This window comes from Procambarus clarkii, chromosome 58 (genome assembly GCF_040958095.1).
Source record: "Procambarus clarkii isolate CNS0578487 chromosome 58, FALCON_Pclarkii_2.0, whole genome shotgun sequence".
In the NCBI taxonomy this organism is placed as follows: Eukaryota; Metazoa; Arthropoda; class Malacostraca; order Decapoda; family Cambaridae; genus Procambarus; species Procambarus clarkii.
Window position 1 is genome coordinate 9477583 of NC_091207.1, and position 17396 is coordinate 9494978.

General features: G+C 42.0%; 1 protein-coding gene across 3 annotated transcripts in view; it reads left to right on the forward strand.

Annotated features, from left to right (window-relative positions):
* The window catches only part of LOC138349781 (breast cancer type 2 susceptibility protein-like), a 74376-nt gene that overhangs the window by 18798 nt on the left and 38182 nt on the right, over positions 1-17396 (forward strand). The window contains exons 1-4 of one of the 3 annotated variants that reach the window (XM_069306527.1): positions 3755-3842; positions 4491-4570; positions 9987-10421; positions 16338-16413. In XM_069306527.1, the coding sequence (XP_069162628.1) occupies positions 4501-4570; positions 9987-10421; positions 16338-16413 (581 nt within the window). In that variant the 5' untranslated portion in view covers positions 3755-3842; positions 4491-4500. The other 2 variants (XM_069306526.1, XM_069306529.1) reach the window with 2 other exon arrangements.

Consider the following 17396-nt stretch of genomic DNA (forward strand, 5'->3'; position numbering starts at 1 on the left):
AATCTGGTGTCACTGACGTCACACAGTTTTGGCGGCAAAACAGAAGAGCCAGCGCCATATTGGCTTCCTAAAGGGCCTAAACCACAGGCCAAAATACTCTTGTTTTATAAATTTCTCGGCACTTCGAGAACACTACATTCTCCCACATATATCAAACTGATGCCTGCGACGTAGAGAACGCTCGGGTAAAGTGGACATGACTCTTACAGCAGGCGTGGGAGAAATATAAGGGGGGGGGGGGGGGAACACCGTCACAGTGGTCTGGTCAACATGTCTTCAGCCCCGTTATTGTGACTCATCGCCTGCCTGAGAATATTATAAACCACGTCGTCAAATTTGCATTTTGTGGTAAAGTGGGAAGTGATAATGATGTTGAAGCCTTACAAATGGTCAGATGACTGGCAAATGCTTTTTAATACTAACAAATACAAGACCTTGCATGTGGGGCATAACAACCCGCGCCACAATTACCAAATTAATAACATTACACCACAGCAGAGTGATGAAGAAAACTACCTTGGAGTCAAAATCCATCACTTAATGAAAGTTGTACAGCTGGTAGGAACAGCTGTCAAATAAGCTAACCAAACACTTGGAATAATCAAGTGTACCTTTGACTTTAAGGAAAATAAGGTAGTGATTCAGTTGTATAAATCTCTGGTGGGCCTCCATTTGGATTACTGTATCCAAGCATGGAGACCTCATCTTCAGAAGGATATAACTGCTCTGGAGAAAGTGCAACACCGGGCAACAAGTGTCATTCCAGAGGGAAGTCATCTCTCATATCAGGAAGGGTTGAGGGCCACAGAGTTAACGATACTGCAAGCCAGGCATGACAGCGCGGATCTTATTGAAACTGTTAAAATACTGAACAATTTGGAGGATGTTAATCCGGACAACTTCGTTTAAAGGTCAGATGTAACACAAACAAGGAGTTGTAACGGTTCTATTGTTACGTAAAGTATGGTGACAATAAACACAGACACTAAGAGAATATATATATATTTAGTCGAGTATACAGAAGTATGCAGGTGATACCTTGGCGAGCAATGGTGTGAGTTGAGCGCACTGAGAGTCGGTACGGTATCTTGCAAGTGTCTGCTCTAGACCACACTTGAAAGTAGACTAGTTAATGTTTGCTATTCTGCTGCTTATATGCTTGGGCAACACCTCACCGTGTTGCCCGGACAACGCCTCACCGTGTTGTCCGGGCAACGCCTCACCGTGTTGCCCGGGCAACGCCTCACCGTGTTGCCCGGACAACGCCTCACCGTGTTGCCCGGGCAACGCCTCACCGTGTTGCCCGGACAACGCCTCACCGTGTTGCCCGGGCAACGCCTCACCGTGTTGCCCGGGCAACGCCTCACCGTGTTGCCCGGGCAACGCCTCACCGTGTTGCCCGGGCAACGCCTCACCGTGTTGCCCGGGCAACGCCTCACCGTGTTGCCCGGGCAACGCCTCACCGTGTTGCCCGGGCAACGCCTCACCGTGTTGCCCGGGCAACGCCTCACCGTGTTGCCCGGGCAACGCCTCAAATCAACGCCTCATCTCCAAAGGTTGACAGGAATATTAACACTGCATTTGGAGCGAGTATATTATTGGGATAATCTACTCGCTAGAGAGTAACGGGTTCCAGCTCAACAAGCCACAATGTTGGACTGAGAACAGCAGATGCTTTTACTCCCATAGGATTATTAACCCATGGAACCATCTTCCCACCGAAGCCGTAAATGCCAAAAAAAAACTTTTAACTTTTAAAGTACAGCTGGAAAGAATCATCAAGGCAAATGTGGGGACCTTCGACAAGCCACCGGCTTTCTGTCCTCGGCGAGGTCACTAGTGTTAGTGACTCAGGTAAACTCAGGTATAATTATTATTTTTTTAATTTAATTTATTTTTATTCGTCTTTTCAACACAATTTATACGTTAATCTCAACTACTAATGCCCGGGCAAGTTTAAGTCTAAGTATCTTTTTTTTCCCCCCCCACACCTTGCCCGAACACTGCGCGTATTAGTGGCTTTAGGTATTGTATGTATTACCTCTATCTATAAATCCAACATTATGTTTATAACTCATCTCCTATGTATGTACTTTTACCTGAATAAACATTTGAATTTTGGAATTATAATATGTGTCTGGGAGAAAGTTATGGGCGGGTTCATATTACTGTATAAAAACTCAAAGGTAAGGAATAGTTGCTTCTATTATGGTTTATAATAGAATATTTTATATAATAAATAAAGTAATAATATGTTAGTGGCCTTTTAATATTCTAAATGTAATAATTTAAATGATTTTGAAAATATATGAATAAAACTTGAAGGAACATAACCCTGCATTAGCAATAAGTGTTTGTATAATCCTACAAACTGTGTCTTCAACACAACAAAACCTCATAATCACAACAAATAAAAAAGGAAATGCTAAACAAAACAATCTGTTCTCAAATTAAACAGCAACATATGTTTATAAATTACAAATATTGCTGTAAATTTAATTGTAAGCATAAATGAGTAACAAAAGCGTGAGAGTGAGGCAACGACCGGAACACGTTGGTGTTGGTGGCGGGCGGCACACCAGTGTTGCCAGTTTGGGCTACAAGTAGCGAATTAGGCTACCTTTTTGGTAGCATTTCATTTCTCGCTACCAAGTTTTTGCGCTCCAAACTTTTTAATTTCGCTACTTGCGATTTTTTTTACTATTTTAAAAACAATTTGGGCTACTGATGTCAAGAAGTCAATGATGATTATTTATGCTTCTATAATGTGATGTGTACAAATCCCATCCTCATCGCTTCTTACTCTTGTGTTAACTATGTTGCAAGGCAACTATTTTCAATGTACTCTGATCCCGTCAATAAGCTATAATTTCACATTTATGAACCCAGTCCTAGATGATTTTGAAAGGATGAATTTACTTTATAAAAAAGATGAAGCCGATCAGTGTAGCCTTCACACTGACTTAGGAAACTTCGCACCTGAAATGCTCAGCCTGAAGAATCATGCAAAGCTTCATGTTAATTTGTACCACACTTCCATGTCTGCGCCTGGAGAAAGTGAACTTTGGTTACGAATTTTCTGGCCACTAACAGACAAAACAACTTTAAGACCCCAGGAAAAGTTTCAAAATACTCAAGATGCTATAATTTTTTAGCGAAAGCCTGCAACGAGCTTCTTTCCCGTATTTCTAGTAATACTAAAACTTTCAAACTTACCTGGCACAGGAGCGGTACTGTCCGATGATTAATCGTTGTTGTTGTTATAGATTCAGATACTCGGAACAAGTTCCAAGTAGCACGGGCTATGGTGAGCCCGTAACTTACCTGGCACAGGAGCGGTGCTGTCCGATGATTAATCGCTTCTCGATTGCTTTTATGATTGGACTACACCTCACCGTCCTCCAATAGATTAGAAGAATGGAAAGAATGTTAACTATAATTAGGGGAAAAGATTTGAGCTTCATAATTAGTGCTAATGAGAGTTGCCATTAAGCAAATGAGAGATTGGAGTGAGTAAATTGTTTACTCGGTACAATTAGTAAGCTATATCCTATTATCACATTTTTGTATTATATATATGCAGAGATAATAATAATAAAATCATTAAAATCGTGTAGCTCTCTATGTATTAAAATATATTACTTTGAAAACCGTATATCAGTCACTAGACATAAATTGGGCTACTCTTATTAAAAGTGTGCTACTTTAGAGCGTCAGCCGCTATGTTGAGCAGGTGAGATGTGGCACCGCTGCGGCCGAGCCTCCACAACACTGGGGGCGGGAGGACACAAACACTGAGTGTTGGTGTTGTCAGGTGTGCTGCTCCTCCCTCCCTGTACACGGTAACCCTCTTACACCTGTTTGATAGTGACACCTCAGTTACTGGTGGATCATGTTGTTACAGCCGTACACCTGTTTGATGGTGACACTGAGGTGTCACCCCAAGATCATGTAAGAACATGATCCACCAAGTGGATAATGTTCTTACAGCAATATAGCCGTTTGATGGTGATACCTCATTACCAGTCCCTGTGGTGCACTGGTAGCACATTTGGCCGGGAAGGATTGACTAGGCGCCAATCCTTAACTGTATGCTTCTGTTCATCCAGCAGTGAATGGGTACCTGGTTGTTAACCGATTGGCTGGTGGTGTTCCAGGGAAACAGGTGGGTAAGGCTTATCATGAGCTATGGGATGGGGAAGCTCTCAACCTGCTAACACGAAAGCGGCAGTTCCTGTACCCACCTATGTTAAAAAAATACAAGTACTGTACTGGCTTATCTGATCTGATAAAAAATCATATATTAATCTGATATAAATTAATTCTATTAGAAAACATCCATTATAAAAAAGTTTGGATTTTAAATATTTAATTATCTGATGATAAAGAACAAAAAATATTCTAAATTGTTTGCTTTTGTACATACAAAAATAATTTTGTTTAAATTAAAGTTATTTATGTTCAGTTAATGACATTATAATTGATTACAGTGTTTTGAGAATGGAGCTGGCCATGGGAAGTGAGGTGTCGGTTGGGGTGTATCGTTGGTACCAACAAGTGAAGAAAAAGGGTAAGGAAGAGTACATTATATCAGAACATTAGTTAGTTTATGGTATTATACATTTGCTTCTTGGGCATGTGTGTGTGCAACTTACAAATACAATAATATTTCTTGACAAGTATTTTCCATAAGCCTTAGGATGAAGTCACTAGGCTTTGAATACTTTAGATTGTTATTGGTTTTTGGTCTTAAAAAAAAACAGTATGAATTAAAATAGTAATTGTCATATAACATGATACTGGAATGAATGCTACATGTAAAGTACACAAAGATGTATTAAGAAAAAATGGCATTGTTTGAGGTTTTGTCATGCATCCAAGTCTGGACACCCTAGTGCTGGTCTCAGGCCATGAGCCATCTCACCCATTTGTAAGGGAATTTTGCCAGTACAGTATAGCAATGTGTTTTATAGTCTGTATTGTATTTCCTTTCATTTCCATCCCATTAGGCAACACTCGTAGAATACGATGCATGGTTTCTGGATGTTTGGCCTCGTGGGTGTCAAGAGGCTAAGTTTCAGGGGTGCTGGAGAAAGGTGCCAGGTGTTCCAGTGTTCAGTGGCTTGTTTCTCAGGAACTGCTGAGTGTTATGATATAATAATACTGGACATGTTAGCAGGGTGTGTCAACTCTTTGAGTTTTCATATTGCATGGTGACTTTTCTGGGCTGGTCCATAAAGAGCTCCCTGGTGCATTAACTCTGGTACCACAGAGACGTCTATAATACTCCCAGGTCTCTTGACTCGTGCAGGCCTTCCAAACACCAAGATCAGAATCTAGGGAACCCCTAGAGGCGAGGGGAACATGGAAAATCATAGATCAACCCAAAATGAGTATAGTAAACTTGGCCAGAAAGTAAAGGCAAAGCAAAACAAAAAGCACATCTTTAATAAAGAGAGAGAAATAAGGTAAGTGGTAGTTTGCATACGGTAAACAAACATTGTTAGTACCCAAGTGCATTACCAGATGGGACTCCTGAGTCAACCTTGATGACACACACATATATTGAGACAACTGCTCTGCCTTGAGGGTGCTGAACAACATGACAAGGTTTGACCAGTAGGCATTCCTCTTCAATGGTCAAGTTGATAGTATGCTTGGCACACTTATAACCTGGGGTCACACGGACATTGAAAGATATTTCCAGTTTTCTGGTTAAATCTTCAGAGACAGCACGTCCAGTGCTGGCTAAGGCAAGAGATGCAAGAAGTTGATGGATCATGGTGGGCTTCTACCGTTCCCTTGGGGTATGGTGGAAGTTTGACTCTTGTTCTGTGGGAGGTCACTGGAAGACATTTTTGCATTTTTGTTCAAATGGGCTTGAGTTAGAGATGAGTCATTGCTATTCTACCATTAGGCCGTGACTTTGTTAGACTTGAAGAGTCTACAGAATGCCTAATGCCTTATTGTCTGGGATCACTAGGTGTTGGTATTCTTCCTCTGTATTTTTTGTAAGTGGTGGGGCATTCTCCTCTTCAGGGAACTCCAGATCCCCACCAGACTAGTGTGTGTGTACTAGTGTGCTTATCTGTCACAAGGCACGGTAGTTTTTGGCCAACAGGTGATGCGCATACAGTATATCCGCAACCCTTTGCATTTTAATCTACATGGGAATGCCAGGACACATCTGGCACTGCCATCATGGCCCTAAATTAACACCACCACCACCAGATGGCACTTGAGATCACCCAGGGGGTGCAGCTGCCTGCATCCTCACCTGTGTGCCTGATACCACTTCAGAAACTCATGGATCCTCTTCTGGGACCAGATATATAATGTTTGAGATCAGTGGAGTTAGTGGTCCTTGGAACATGATGCTACAGGGACCTATACTTTGTGTTTACTTCCTACTTACTCCTTATAATTGTGTTTATGCTGTCTACCTAGTGTGTCCTTGGCCAGTTTATTGCTTAAGTGATGTTTTTTGAGAGCTCCTACATGGAACGGTCCAACCTAAGGCTGCTAACTGCCCAAGGTCATCATAGTTTCAGCGGTAGCAGTTAAGCAGTTTTGTGCTCTTTTTACATATCGTTGCATGGATTGGATTCACATGTCACTGAGAAAAATAGTTGTTTACACCTATGCTCCATCACTGCTAGCAACAAGATCATAAAGCATTACAATGACCCATTTTCATCAGAATTAAACCTTCTATCAAATATGCTTCACTTGGCAGGTCAAAGAATAAGTGTCCATTGTGTGGCTTCAAGTGACCACATGCCCTCGACACTTCCTAGGCTGGACTTCCCTGTTATAGAAGCTTATTACATCTTGTGATGGATAATATTCAAGATTCCAAAATAAATAAAAACCACAATAAAATCATTTTCATCAGATTTAGTAGCTTGTGCCACCAAGTTGGCTCCCATTGACAACACACACTTCCCTCCACCATGATGACTGTGCAAGTGACAGTGATGACCACCAACACTCTCATATGATCATGACTAACACCATGGTCACTGTAGCTTACACAGTGATCACCAACACTCTTACCACTCACATATGATCATCACTAACACCATGATTAATGTGGCTTGCTCAATAATTACAACACTCGGATCACTAGCATATGATCATCACTAGCACAATGCTCAGTGCAAATCATTTTCACAATTTCCATCAGACTTAGCAGCTTGTGGAAGCAAATTTGCTTCACTTGATATGAAAGGAGTTGTATCTACCATGAATGATGCTACCACTGTTACCATGATCACCTCTCTCCACCTCACCACTTTAATCATGGTCACTATTGTCACATTTACAGCAGCATCACATATTGTAGCATGAGATATGTTACAACTTGTGCCTGAAAGCGGGACGCTCTTGTCAGTATTGCATTGTGCCGATCACCACACTCCTCAGCCTCGCTGTGTTTACTGTTAGAGCATCTTATTTTATCTGAGTGATGATTTCAAGGTAAATACTTGAAATACATTGGCGCCTCGATTAACAAGTTTAATCCATTTCAACATCGAGCTCGTCATGTGGAAAACTCGTCTTGCGAAACAACAACAAAACTGTCTTCGGAGGTGTCCGAGAACCAGCGGGAACACTCGTTAATGGAGTGAAAGCTCGTCAGTCGAGACATATTTTCTGCGAGTGGCTTGCTAGTTACTCGAAATGCTCGTAACTGGAGCCGCTCGTCACTCGAGGCTCCACTGTATTTGACTTTCCTTAAGATCTTCCAGCTCCTTCAAAATCCTGTTTTTCATGGCAATTATTTTCCCCCCGAAGTTGATTGCTGCACTTGGTCGCTTGTTGTAAGTTGATGCGCCAGTCATGGTGTGCAGCCGTTTACTAATGCCCACAAGGACACTAAGGCACCTAGAATTTGTTTTCAATATGGGCGATGATTGCCAGATCTATCTAGGAATGGGCTGTGTATTAAATACCTGCCATGACTTTTAAACAACTTGATATGCAAAATTATCTCCAGGTGATTTGAGCCATGTGCCCAACCACAGGGTGATTAGAGCAGTGCAAGGGTTAATGGAGCAGAGACGTGCACCATGTTGCCAGGCTTGCATTGTTCCTTCTATGGTTGGTTGCTTGCCCTCTGATATTGACTGTCTTGATTTTCAGGATGCTCAGAAATTTTGCTTTTCCTATAGTACCCTGTATACCATGTCCCTCAATATCATCAGTGAATCTAACTACTTTGGCATCTTGAATGATGTTTTGGAACTTTTGAATATTGTTGCAGTAGACAGTGCTATATAGTCATACTGTGTTAATGCTTCTTGGTAATTATTACTTGCCTCAGTACTGGGTTGATCTCTATTCCATGTGTGTTCTCTGCTCCAGGGAGGGGGGGGGGGCAAAGACAATTGTAATGCCTTTTGTGCCCAGTGGATAGTCTCATAGGTTCCTGGTGTAGTTACTGTGGTCTGTCCTATCTCGGCTAGTGCATAAGCAAAGGATAACTTACAACTAACCACCACAGACTGGACCAACCGTGCTGTGGTGGATATTTGGGCCTGCAGTCTAAGCAACAGCTGGCTGGGCCACCAAGCTCTCACAAGTCAAGCTTAGCCTCGGACCAGGCTTGGGCAGTAGAAGAACTCCCAGAGCCCCATCCAGGTACAGTGGTACTTCGGTTTAAGAGTTTAATCCGTTCATGGAGACAGCTTGTATTCCGAAAACTCGTAATCCGAAGCTAATTTCCGCATAAGAAATAATGGGAAATGAATTAATCTGTTCCTGACTACCCAAAAACCTCACTTCAAACTAAATTTTATACCTAATTCATCTAAATAAACCAACAAAACTATGTTCAAGTTACCACTTACCCTTGCTGATGACTGCTGTTGGCGTATGGAAGATGGTGAGGAGGAGGAGGAGGGAGGAGGAGAGGTGTTGCTGTTTGGAAGGGGAGTCCCCTTCCATTATAACATCAGGCAGTGAGGACTTCACTGGTGTGCACTCTGGCACATTTTGCCTGCATACCACTAGGACTGGCTTGTCTTACCAAGAATCTGTCTAAAGACACATGTTTTTCCCTACATTTTAACACTTGTCTGTAGTAAGACATCACATTGTCATTTAAACAGTCAATTCAACGGCCTGCTACAGCTTTATCTGGGTGAGTTTTTTCAACAAAACTTTGCAGTTCTTCCCATACTTCACACATTTTCTTAATCAAGAAGGGACATCCTCTACTGCCTCTACTCACAACTATTTTCTTAGGTTGAACCTTACCAATGGCTTTCTTGAGACCCATGGCGAGATGTATAATAACAACTTTTATGCTCAAATGGCCAAAAAAAACGTCAAAAAAACTGTAATTCCTTGTGAAGAATTGAGGCGGGATAGTCACTGGGCGCGAGGCACTGGTAAACTGTGGCGCGATCGCCATGCCACCACGCGCTAGTCGGCCTGTACGTGTATCAACAAACTCGTGTTCCGAGGCAAATTTTCCGAGCAAATCCTGCTCGTATTCCGAAAAACTTGTATAGAGGGACACTCGTATTCTGAGGTACCACTGTATAACTACGGAGACAAAGCTCACTTCAGATGGCCACACAGACATTTCCCAGAAAGGGGCATTTCATTAAGCTCGATGTTCTATTTTTGTGAATACTAATACTGTACTTTTAATTATTTGTATGTAAAATTTATTGATCTTTAATATCGAGTACCATTTTCATAGAATATATATACTGCAAATAGACTGATAAATTCAATGATTTGTTTGGAAAAATGTTGTTGACCACTATTAATTAGTCTTATCTTTGCTAATTAGAGTACTGTATTGTATTGCACATTCTTTATTCTAATCTCATGACTTACTAGTAAATTACAGAACATCCTTATTTGTAAATACAACTACAGCAATTAATCTCTTATTCAGGTGTGAAATGTAATATATAGCAAGCATAGTACAGTATAGTAATTTGATGTACAAAATCTCTAAATATTTACAGACCTTGGTGAAACAAGGAGAGATTGGCTTCAGTACCTTCGAGACCAAGCTCGGCTCAGACGTCACAATGACAACACAGTAAGATGCATGCAGGATGATGCTGCAGAGAGAAATGGAAAAATAGAAGAAGAGAAAGAAGAAGAAGAAGAAAAGAGGAGAAAGGATGCCGATGAAAGTACATTAAATGTCGGAATAGCGACACATTCGGGGCGTGAGAGTCCCATATTGCAAAGGGTGCTCAGTACCCCACAAAATAGCCACAAGAGGAGGAATGTCCAAGGGAATAACCAAAACGAGCTGGAAGCAGAGAATATGACTACTAAGAGCAAGAAGGCAAGATATTCGTCCCCAACGACTCCAAAACAAGAGATGCGGTCTCCATTTTCAATGTTCCAAGAGCCGGGTTTCATAACTCCAACACTCGTGTTAAGAAAAGGTAGGTTCGTTTACTTCTTTCTTATCGCAATTAAAGTTACATATTCTTGAGGAAGAGATCAAATGATATCATTGTGGGAGAAAACTTCTGGACTTCTGGAAGTGAGCTGGTGATAGTGGAAGCTATACTCGAGGTTGAATTAAATTACCAGGCACACCAATGACCTATAATAGTTTTTGAATGGGGGAAATGTTCCTAATGGTTAGTTGAAGTAACTTTATTTTTTAAATTATATGGCATACTTTAGTCATAATTATACACCAGGTGTTCTAGCCCTTCAATTTTCGAAGTTGTTCCTTCTGTTGCTCCTAGACATACATATTCCCATCCTGTGTGTCTAGACTGTTTTGACTTAAGACATATGCAGGCGATGAGTCACAGATATATGCTACTGCCTGTTCAGGCCCTATAACAGCCATGCGGTTATATAAGGTACTTGGAGAAAACTAGAATAAAAAGGCCCAGACATTTACTTCCAAAAGTTGAATGAATACAGATACCAAGAAACATGACACTTGTGGAAGCTGGAAACTTCAGTATCCAATAAAAGTAACTTACCCTGCTGCCCCTTACAGGCAGTTCTGTACTTGCCTTGACCCAAAGTTCACATACTGACAGCCACAGCACATACAGTATGCCCCAGTTACTTCACACAACAGTTGTGGTGCACACAAACAATTGCTCAAGTTGACTTTGATGCCTAAACTCTTGTTCTTTATGGGGTTTATCAGAAATACTTTTTCTTGCTTTTTCTTTTTCTTTCTACCTACGTCAGGCTGCGAGCAGCAGCGTCCAACAGCCTGGTTGATCAGTTCGGCAACCAGGAGGCCTGGTCGACGACCGGGCCGCGGGGACGCTAAGCCCCGGAAGCACCTCAAGGTAACCTCAAGGTTGCTAATTGTAGTGATTTAAATAGTGCAAGACCCATGTTACATCGTGTTCCCAAGTTTTCCCAGTTGTACAGGTGTCGGAAAATGGGAAGTATTGCACAGTTGTGTTAAGTCTATTCATTCCTTCCTACTCTCCCCAACTTTTTTGTTTGGGGGGGTTCTTCTCTGGGTTGTCCAACCATTATTGGCTGTTTGTCCCATGACCTTGCCTTGCTTATGTGGTGTTTGGGTGGGTGTCTTACATCTTTTTACTTCTTCCTGGAGCCCTGATCTCCTGCTTGGCCTGCAACCATGGCGTCTGCCATGTTCATCTTTGTTTAATTTCTTTTCTGCAAAGCTGTTTCCTTTTTGGTGCACCATTGTGAGTATGTATTGAGAAGCTATAGTAGTGAAGGGCAAGTCCAGTGTAAGAGAGCCCTTCTATTTTCAAGCAAGAACCTAGTTAGCAAGGGACTTGTATAATAGTTATGTGTATTAAAATGTGGTCCTTGTTCAGCCGTGGTGCCATCATTGTCTTCACCACACTACCTGAGAAACCATATTGGTCGTTACCGGGAATGTCTACATTACTACCAGTATACAGAATCATGTGTAACACAAATCCTGTTTCACAGTTTCACACCTACAAATTTCTCAGGGAAATTGACAGGGTGGACAAAGACAAACTCTCCAGCACGGGCGGGACACGCACAAGGGGACACAAGTGAAACTTAGTACCCAGATGAGCCACAGAGACGTTAGAAAGAATTTTTTCAGTGTCAGAGTAGTTAATAAATGGAATGCACTAGGAAGTGATGTGGTGGAGGCTGACTCCATACACAGTTTCAAATGTAGATATGATAGAGCCCAGTAGGCTCAGGAATCTGTACACCAGTTGATTGACAGTTGAGAGGCGGGACCAAAGAGCCAAAGCTCAACCCCTGCAAGCACAATTAGGTGAATACAATTAGGTGAGTACAGTCATAGAGATCAAAGCATATCAGTCTAAATCTGTTGCGTTTGGAGGGAATATACTGCTTGAAGTCGACGCGTCCTTTGAAAAGCACAAGGGATTCGTTAGTCACCAGCTTTTGTGCTGGTACGTAGAAATCTCTGAACTTTACAGTCAGTTCATTTAGAACGTGCCTCACTCTCCAAAGTCTATCATCCTGTGTCTGGTCTTCATTATTTGCCAAATGAAGACACCTGAGGAGTATCTGAAACCTTTCTCAAGACATTTATTTCACGAACAAAGGTGTTGGAACAGTGTGGTCTTTGCTCCAATAATCTGAGATGATGTATTTTACACAATGTTTCATCAACATACATAGTGCAAAAAATACATACCTTTCACCTACAGTAGTGTTTTTCCAGTGCTATAATCGTGAAAATTCTGCTAACTCTTTTTCAGTGAGATGAGCCGCGTGAATGTTCATTTGGTGAACAATATGTTCCATGAGCGGCTCATCAAAATATGCAGTAAAAAAGTCCATTTCACACATGTCCTCACCAACAAAATCATCACCATCACTTCACACAAGTACACCTGGTGTCCTGCGAGATGAAACAGCGGCACCACGGCGAAGGATCGTTGCACACTGTGGACCAGGAGCTGAAGCCCATCTACACAGGGAGCCGGTCGGCTGAGCGGACAGCACGCTGGACTTGTGATCCTGTGGTCCTGGGTTCGATCCCAGGTGCCGGCGAGAAACATTGAGCAGAGTTTCTTTCACCCTATGCTCCTGTTACCTAGCAGTAAAATAGGTACCTGGGTGTTAGTCAGCTGTCACAGGCTGCTTCCTGGGGGTGGAGGCCTGGTCAAGGACCGGGCCGCGGGGACACTAAAAAGCCCCGAAATCATTTTGAGATAACCTCAAGGTAACCACAAAGTACGGGTGCGAACTGAAAATGAGGTATAATCGCATGAACATGAAGGCCTTTGTTCCTCATTGTCTCCATGTGGTGCCATGCAGTGGCGCTTGGCTGGGCAAGCCGCTGCTGCTGATGCAACAAAACATCGCTTGGTAACACCACTGCCACTAGCGAGAGGCGTAGTAATACTCTGTTTTGATTCAACTTCATTAAAACCAGAAAAAGAATCCCCATTCTCTGACTCGTCGCCCAAAATATCCTCATACTCTAAATAAGTACAAGAACTGTGTGGTCGTGAGCGAATTGGTGTAGACACTGGGCGATGAGGCACTGCTGAACGTCTAGGCCTTGCCATGGGAGCAGGCTGTATCTCAATCTCACTGTCCATGCTATTATCGTCGGACGTCTGTGCATAGTCTCTGTCAATGTCGGTCATCAATGTCACTTTTCTCCCCATCAGAAAATAATTCACTATTATTTGATCTTGAGTCAATGATTGCATGGTATGTGCCCGGGAGGCGTTTGGCCATGTGCTTGCCATGTTGACTGTTGGGTAACTGAGACCTCTCACACCGTGGTGGTCCAACTGGATTTTTGTCCAAAATGGCTGCTGTTTACTAAAGCCCATGGGCAGCATATGGGGGCCTCCCCTCTACCTCGCGGCCCGTTTTAATCTTGCGTGGTAATCCAAAATGTCAAAAGTGGTGCGCACTTTTGCGTCAGTTACTCAACACATCATATGAAGTGTTGCACAGTTTAAGGGTTAACTAGAAAATCAGTTGATTCCTCAACAGTAGCAGGGGGTTCTTTTCATGTCGCTTAGCTCACCATCACCTCGCCTGCATCAATGATGTTGCACTTTCACCAGTTGATCCATGAAGTCAGACATGTCACTGGGCTCTTTTCACTCACAATATCCTTGGTGTTGCAGATCACTCACTAAGCTCCTCCCAATAAGTTTTCAAACTTATTGGGAGGAGCTTTTTTTTTTTTTAAACTTTTTTTACAAAACTTTTTTTTACAAACTTTTTCAAATAAGAGATGCATCCTTAGGGAGTGCGCCACTGCCTCCAACAGTCTTAATTCCCCATACTAGTGAGTCATTTCGCAGGATTTTCACCTCTGCGGCAGTTTCTGACCCATCCTGTTTGCACTGATACGCTACCTCGACTGAGGATTACATGACAACTGTCTCTACTGGTTGAGCCAACATTCAATATATGTTGTGTCACTCGTTATTCACATTAGTCACTGATTATTCATGGAATGGCCGATAAAATGATTACAACAATCGCTGGCCTTACTCACAGTGTTTACGTGAAGACTCTTACCGGTAGTCTTGTTGAATGCTGCAAGCCTCTTCTCACCGGGACTTTCTTCTATAGATCAACTTCTTGGAACATGTGCTACTGACCCTTGACTGAGTCGGGACTGTCTCGTGGACTTGAAGATTACTCTCTCTCACGTTGATCCACCAACGCCATAGGGTGTTTATTCTCTCCTTTCTATGACGGAAGGTATTCTGTTGGACTCCACCACTAACTTCTGATTTCTTGAATATCATCTTATTGTTCTACCTTATCAAAAAGGTTTCCAGCTGCCCCTCTTGTGATCACAGTACTGTTGCTCTCATCAACAGGCTCAACTGGCCACATAAAATTGCTAAAATGGCAAATTTTCCCCTGGAACTCTGGAGCGACTGTCTCCACAGTCCATGGCCTGCGAGGTGAGTGACCTGCACGCCACTTTCCTTTCCTGTGTCAGTGCCCACTGATGATGTCACAGCAACACTATCACTGATTGGCTGCGAGCTTGTCTCTTTATCGTCCCAGACCTTTTGTTATACTGTACATCATTTAAGCCGGCGTCTTCACACTAGACTCTCACACCTGCTTCTCAGTGTCATTTTGTTTTCTGCCTCTCTCTCCCTTTTCCAACTTTTATAACCAAATTCACTCCAAAGTTGTACCCAGCACTTTCCTTAGCAACTTAATACATTCTTTGTTCCATCTAGGATCATATTAGGCAAGATAAATGACTCTTGAGGTGGGCAAGATATGATGCATTTAGATGGAGATTGTAACAATACACATATTTACTCACATTTTCATAGCACTAAGTGCAGCCTAGTAAGCTTGGTGAATGTCCCAGATTCTGGTGCGAACATTCCGAGTAGGGCAGCCCACAGAGTGCTGGTTCTTAACCACGCACATGTTTGTGAAAATATTTACAACATATGTCAGTTTTATGTGCATGCAATAATTTCCAAAGCATCATTTTGAGCTTCTAATTGTCCTATGCATATTGCAGTGGGTTAAGCAGCTGTACCTGTTTCTTGGTATTGCTTGAGGTGTTCATATTAACAGCGTCAAGTTAAATTGCATTACGTCACTTGGGTTTTGTCGGCAAGAGACAGATACTGTGTGTGTAGATTTTCCTATAACACCTCTTACAGTAAAGACAATTATTCCCATTTCCTTGCGTGTGAATTGTGATTTTATTTTGCTTAAGCACATGTGTTTCAGGAAATCTTTTCTCCCTCGTATTTGCAAACTTTACTATGTTGATCCCACAAAAGGATCCTCCGGCTATACCAGCCCTGTCTATAAATTTCATGAACTGAAATATCTTGATTTCCCTGCACCACCAGGTAGAGATCAGACACGAACACTATCTGGCAAGATCTCAAGATCTTTTGTTGTGGCTCTAGGCATTTTATTTTGTTCATAGCTGTTGTGAGCAGTTGGCATTCCTGCCCAGCTCAACTGCACACTTCACCAGTCCAAGTTTAAAGTAGTCTCATAGACCCAGAAATGAAGCGTTGAATATACGCTTGATTTCTGGGTGTCAGCCAATCACTTTGAAGTAATTGGAGCAGCTTAAGGGTTAAATGTCCTTGTTAAATTGATCACAGGAATTAACATCTAGAAACTTTATATATTTGACTATTTTATGTTTCACTGTACCTATTGCCTTGTAATCTAAATATGAAAATGCATAATATTCTAGGAATACAACACTTTAGTAATGATTGTTCATTCTTACAATACACCATTTGTGATGAAAGGATTCCTGTGTGTGCTTGCTGAAAGTTGTTCAGCATGTATTTAAAGGAGGCATTTTGAAATGCTTCAAGTATTGAGCATGACTTTAGCTTTACCTTGCATCTTTGCAGGTGACATAGGAACCCCCGACCTCTCGTTATTCAGCCCAACGGTGCCCATTTCGGATATTTTCTCACCGAGGACAAGGTATATATTATCTAGTAATTCAGTAATATCGTGTGTCTGCATCTGTACCTTTACTGCCTTGTTTTTGACTGGCAACTCCTCTTCCTTGAACAGGATGGCTCGTGTAGAATCTTGTCCACTCTCATGAGCTTCCAGTGATCAGTAAAGTCACTTGAAGTTTCACTTGAGAAAAAACAAAAATTTAGAATGTCTGTATAAGAGTTTGGTCAGTAAGTAAAGAAGAGAAGCACTTATGAAGCCGTTGTTTACACAGATAAACACTAAGATGAGGAGAGAGAGAGATATTTATTGTCATAGGAATTATATGCTGTACTGCGCATGTGGGGGTGTAGGGAAGATATGAAGAGGGAAGATATGAAGGGGGGGGGGTGTCAGGGGACATATAGAAGTCCAGTGGCAGGAAGGGTGCGGTGTGGGGAACGGAGGTTCACCCCACCATTCATCCTGTCCCCCCCTCCACCATCCATCCATCCATCCAGTCCCCATCCACCATCCAGTCCCCTCACCATCCCGGGACTCATGGCATCATATGTAATAAGAACTTTACTGTTCAAAAAACAAAAGAGCAGAAAAAAACGAGGAAATTCTTTACAAAGAATTCAAGATCGGTCGTCGGAATAGACTCGTAAACAAACCGAGAGCGGCTCGCCCCTTGCCACCAGCACCATGCGCTCGTTCGACCCAAATGCGTACGAACAGACGTCGTCTTCCAATTCAAATTTTACGATGAATTTGATGTGGTGTTCCCAAAAATTTGTCTTCTAGGGCAGTCGTCAACCAAAGTTGCACTGTACATGTACTGTATTAGTAATACTATTTTAATAACTCAACTTGATCCCATGGCCATAGTGTTAGTTGTAACATTTCCAGAAACACTGAATGATTGCTGACCTTTGAGAAGAAGATAATAATAATAATAATATTATTATTATTATTATTATTATTATTATTATTATTATTATTATTATTATTATTATTATTAT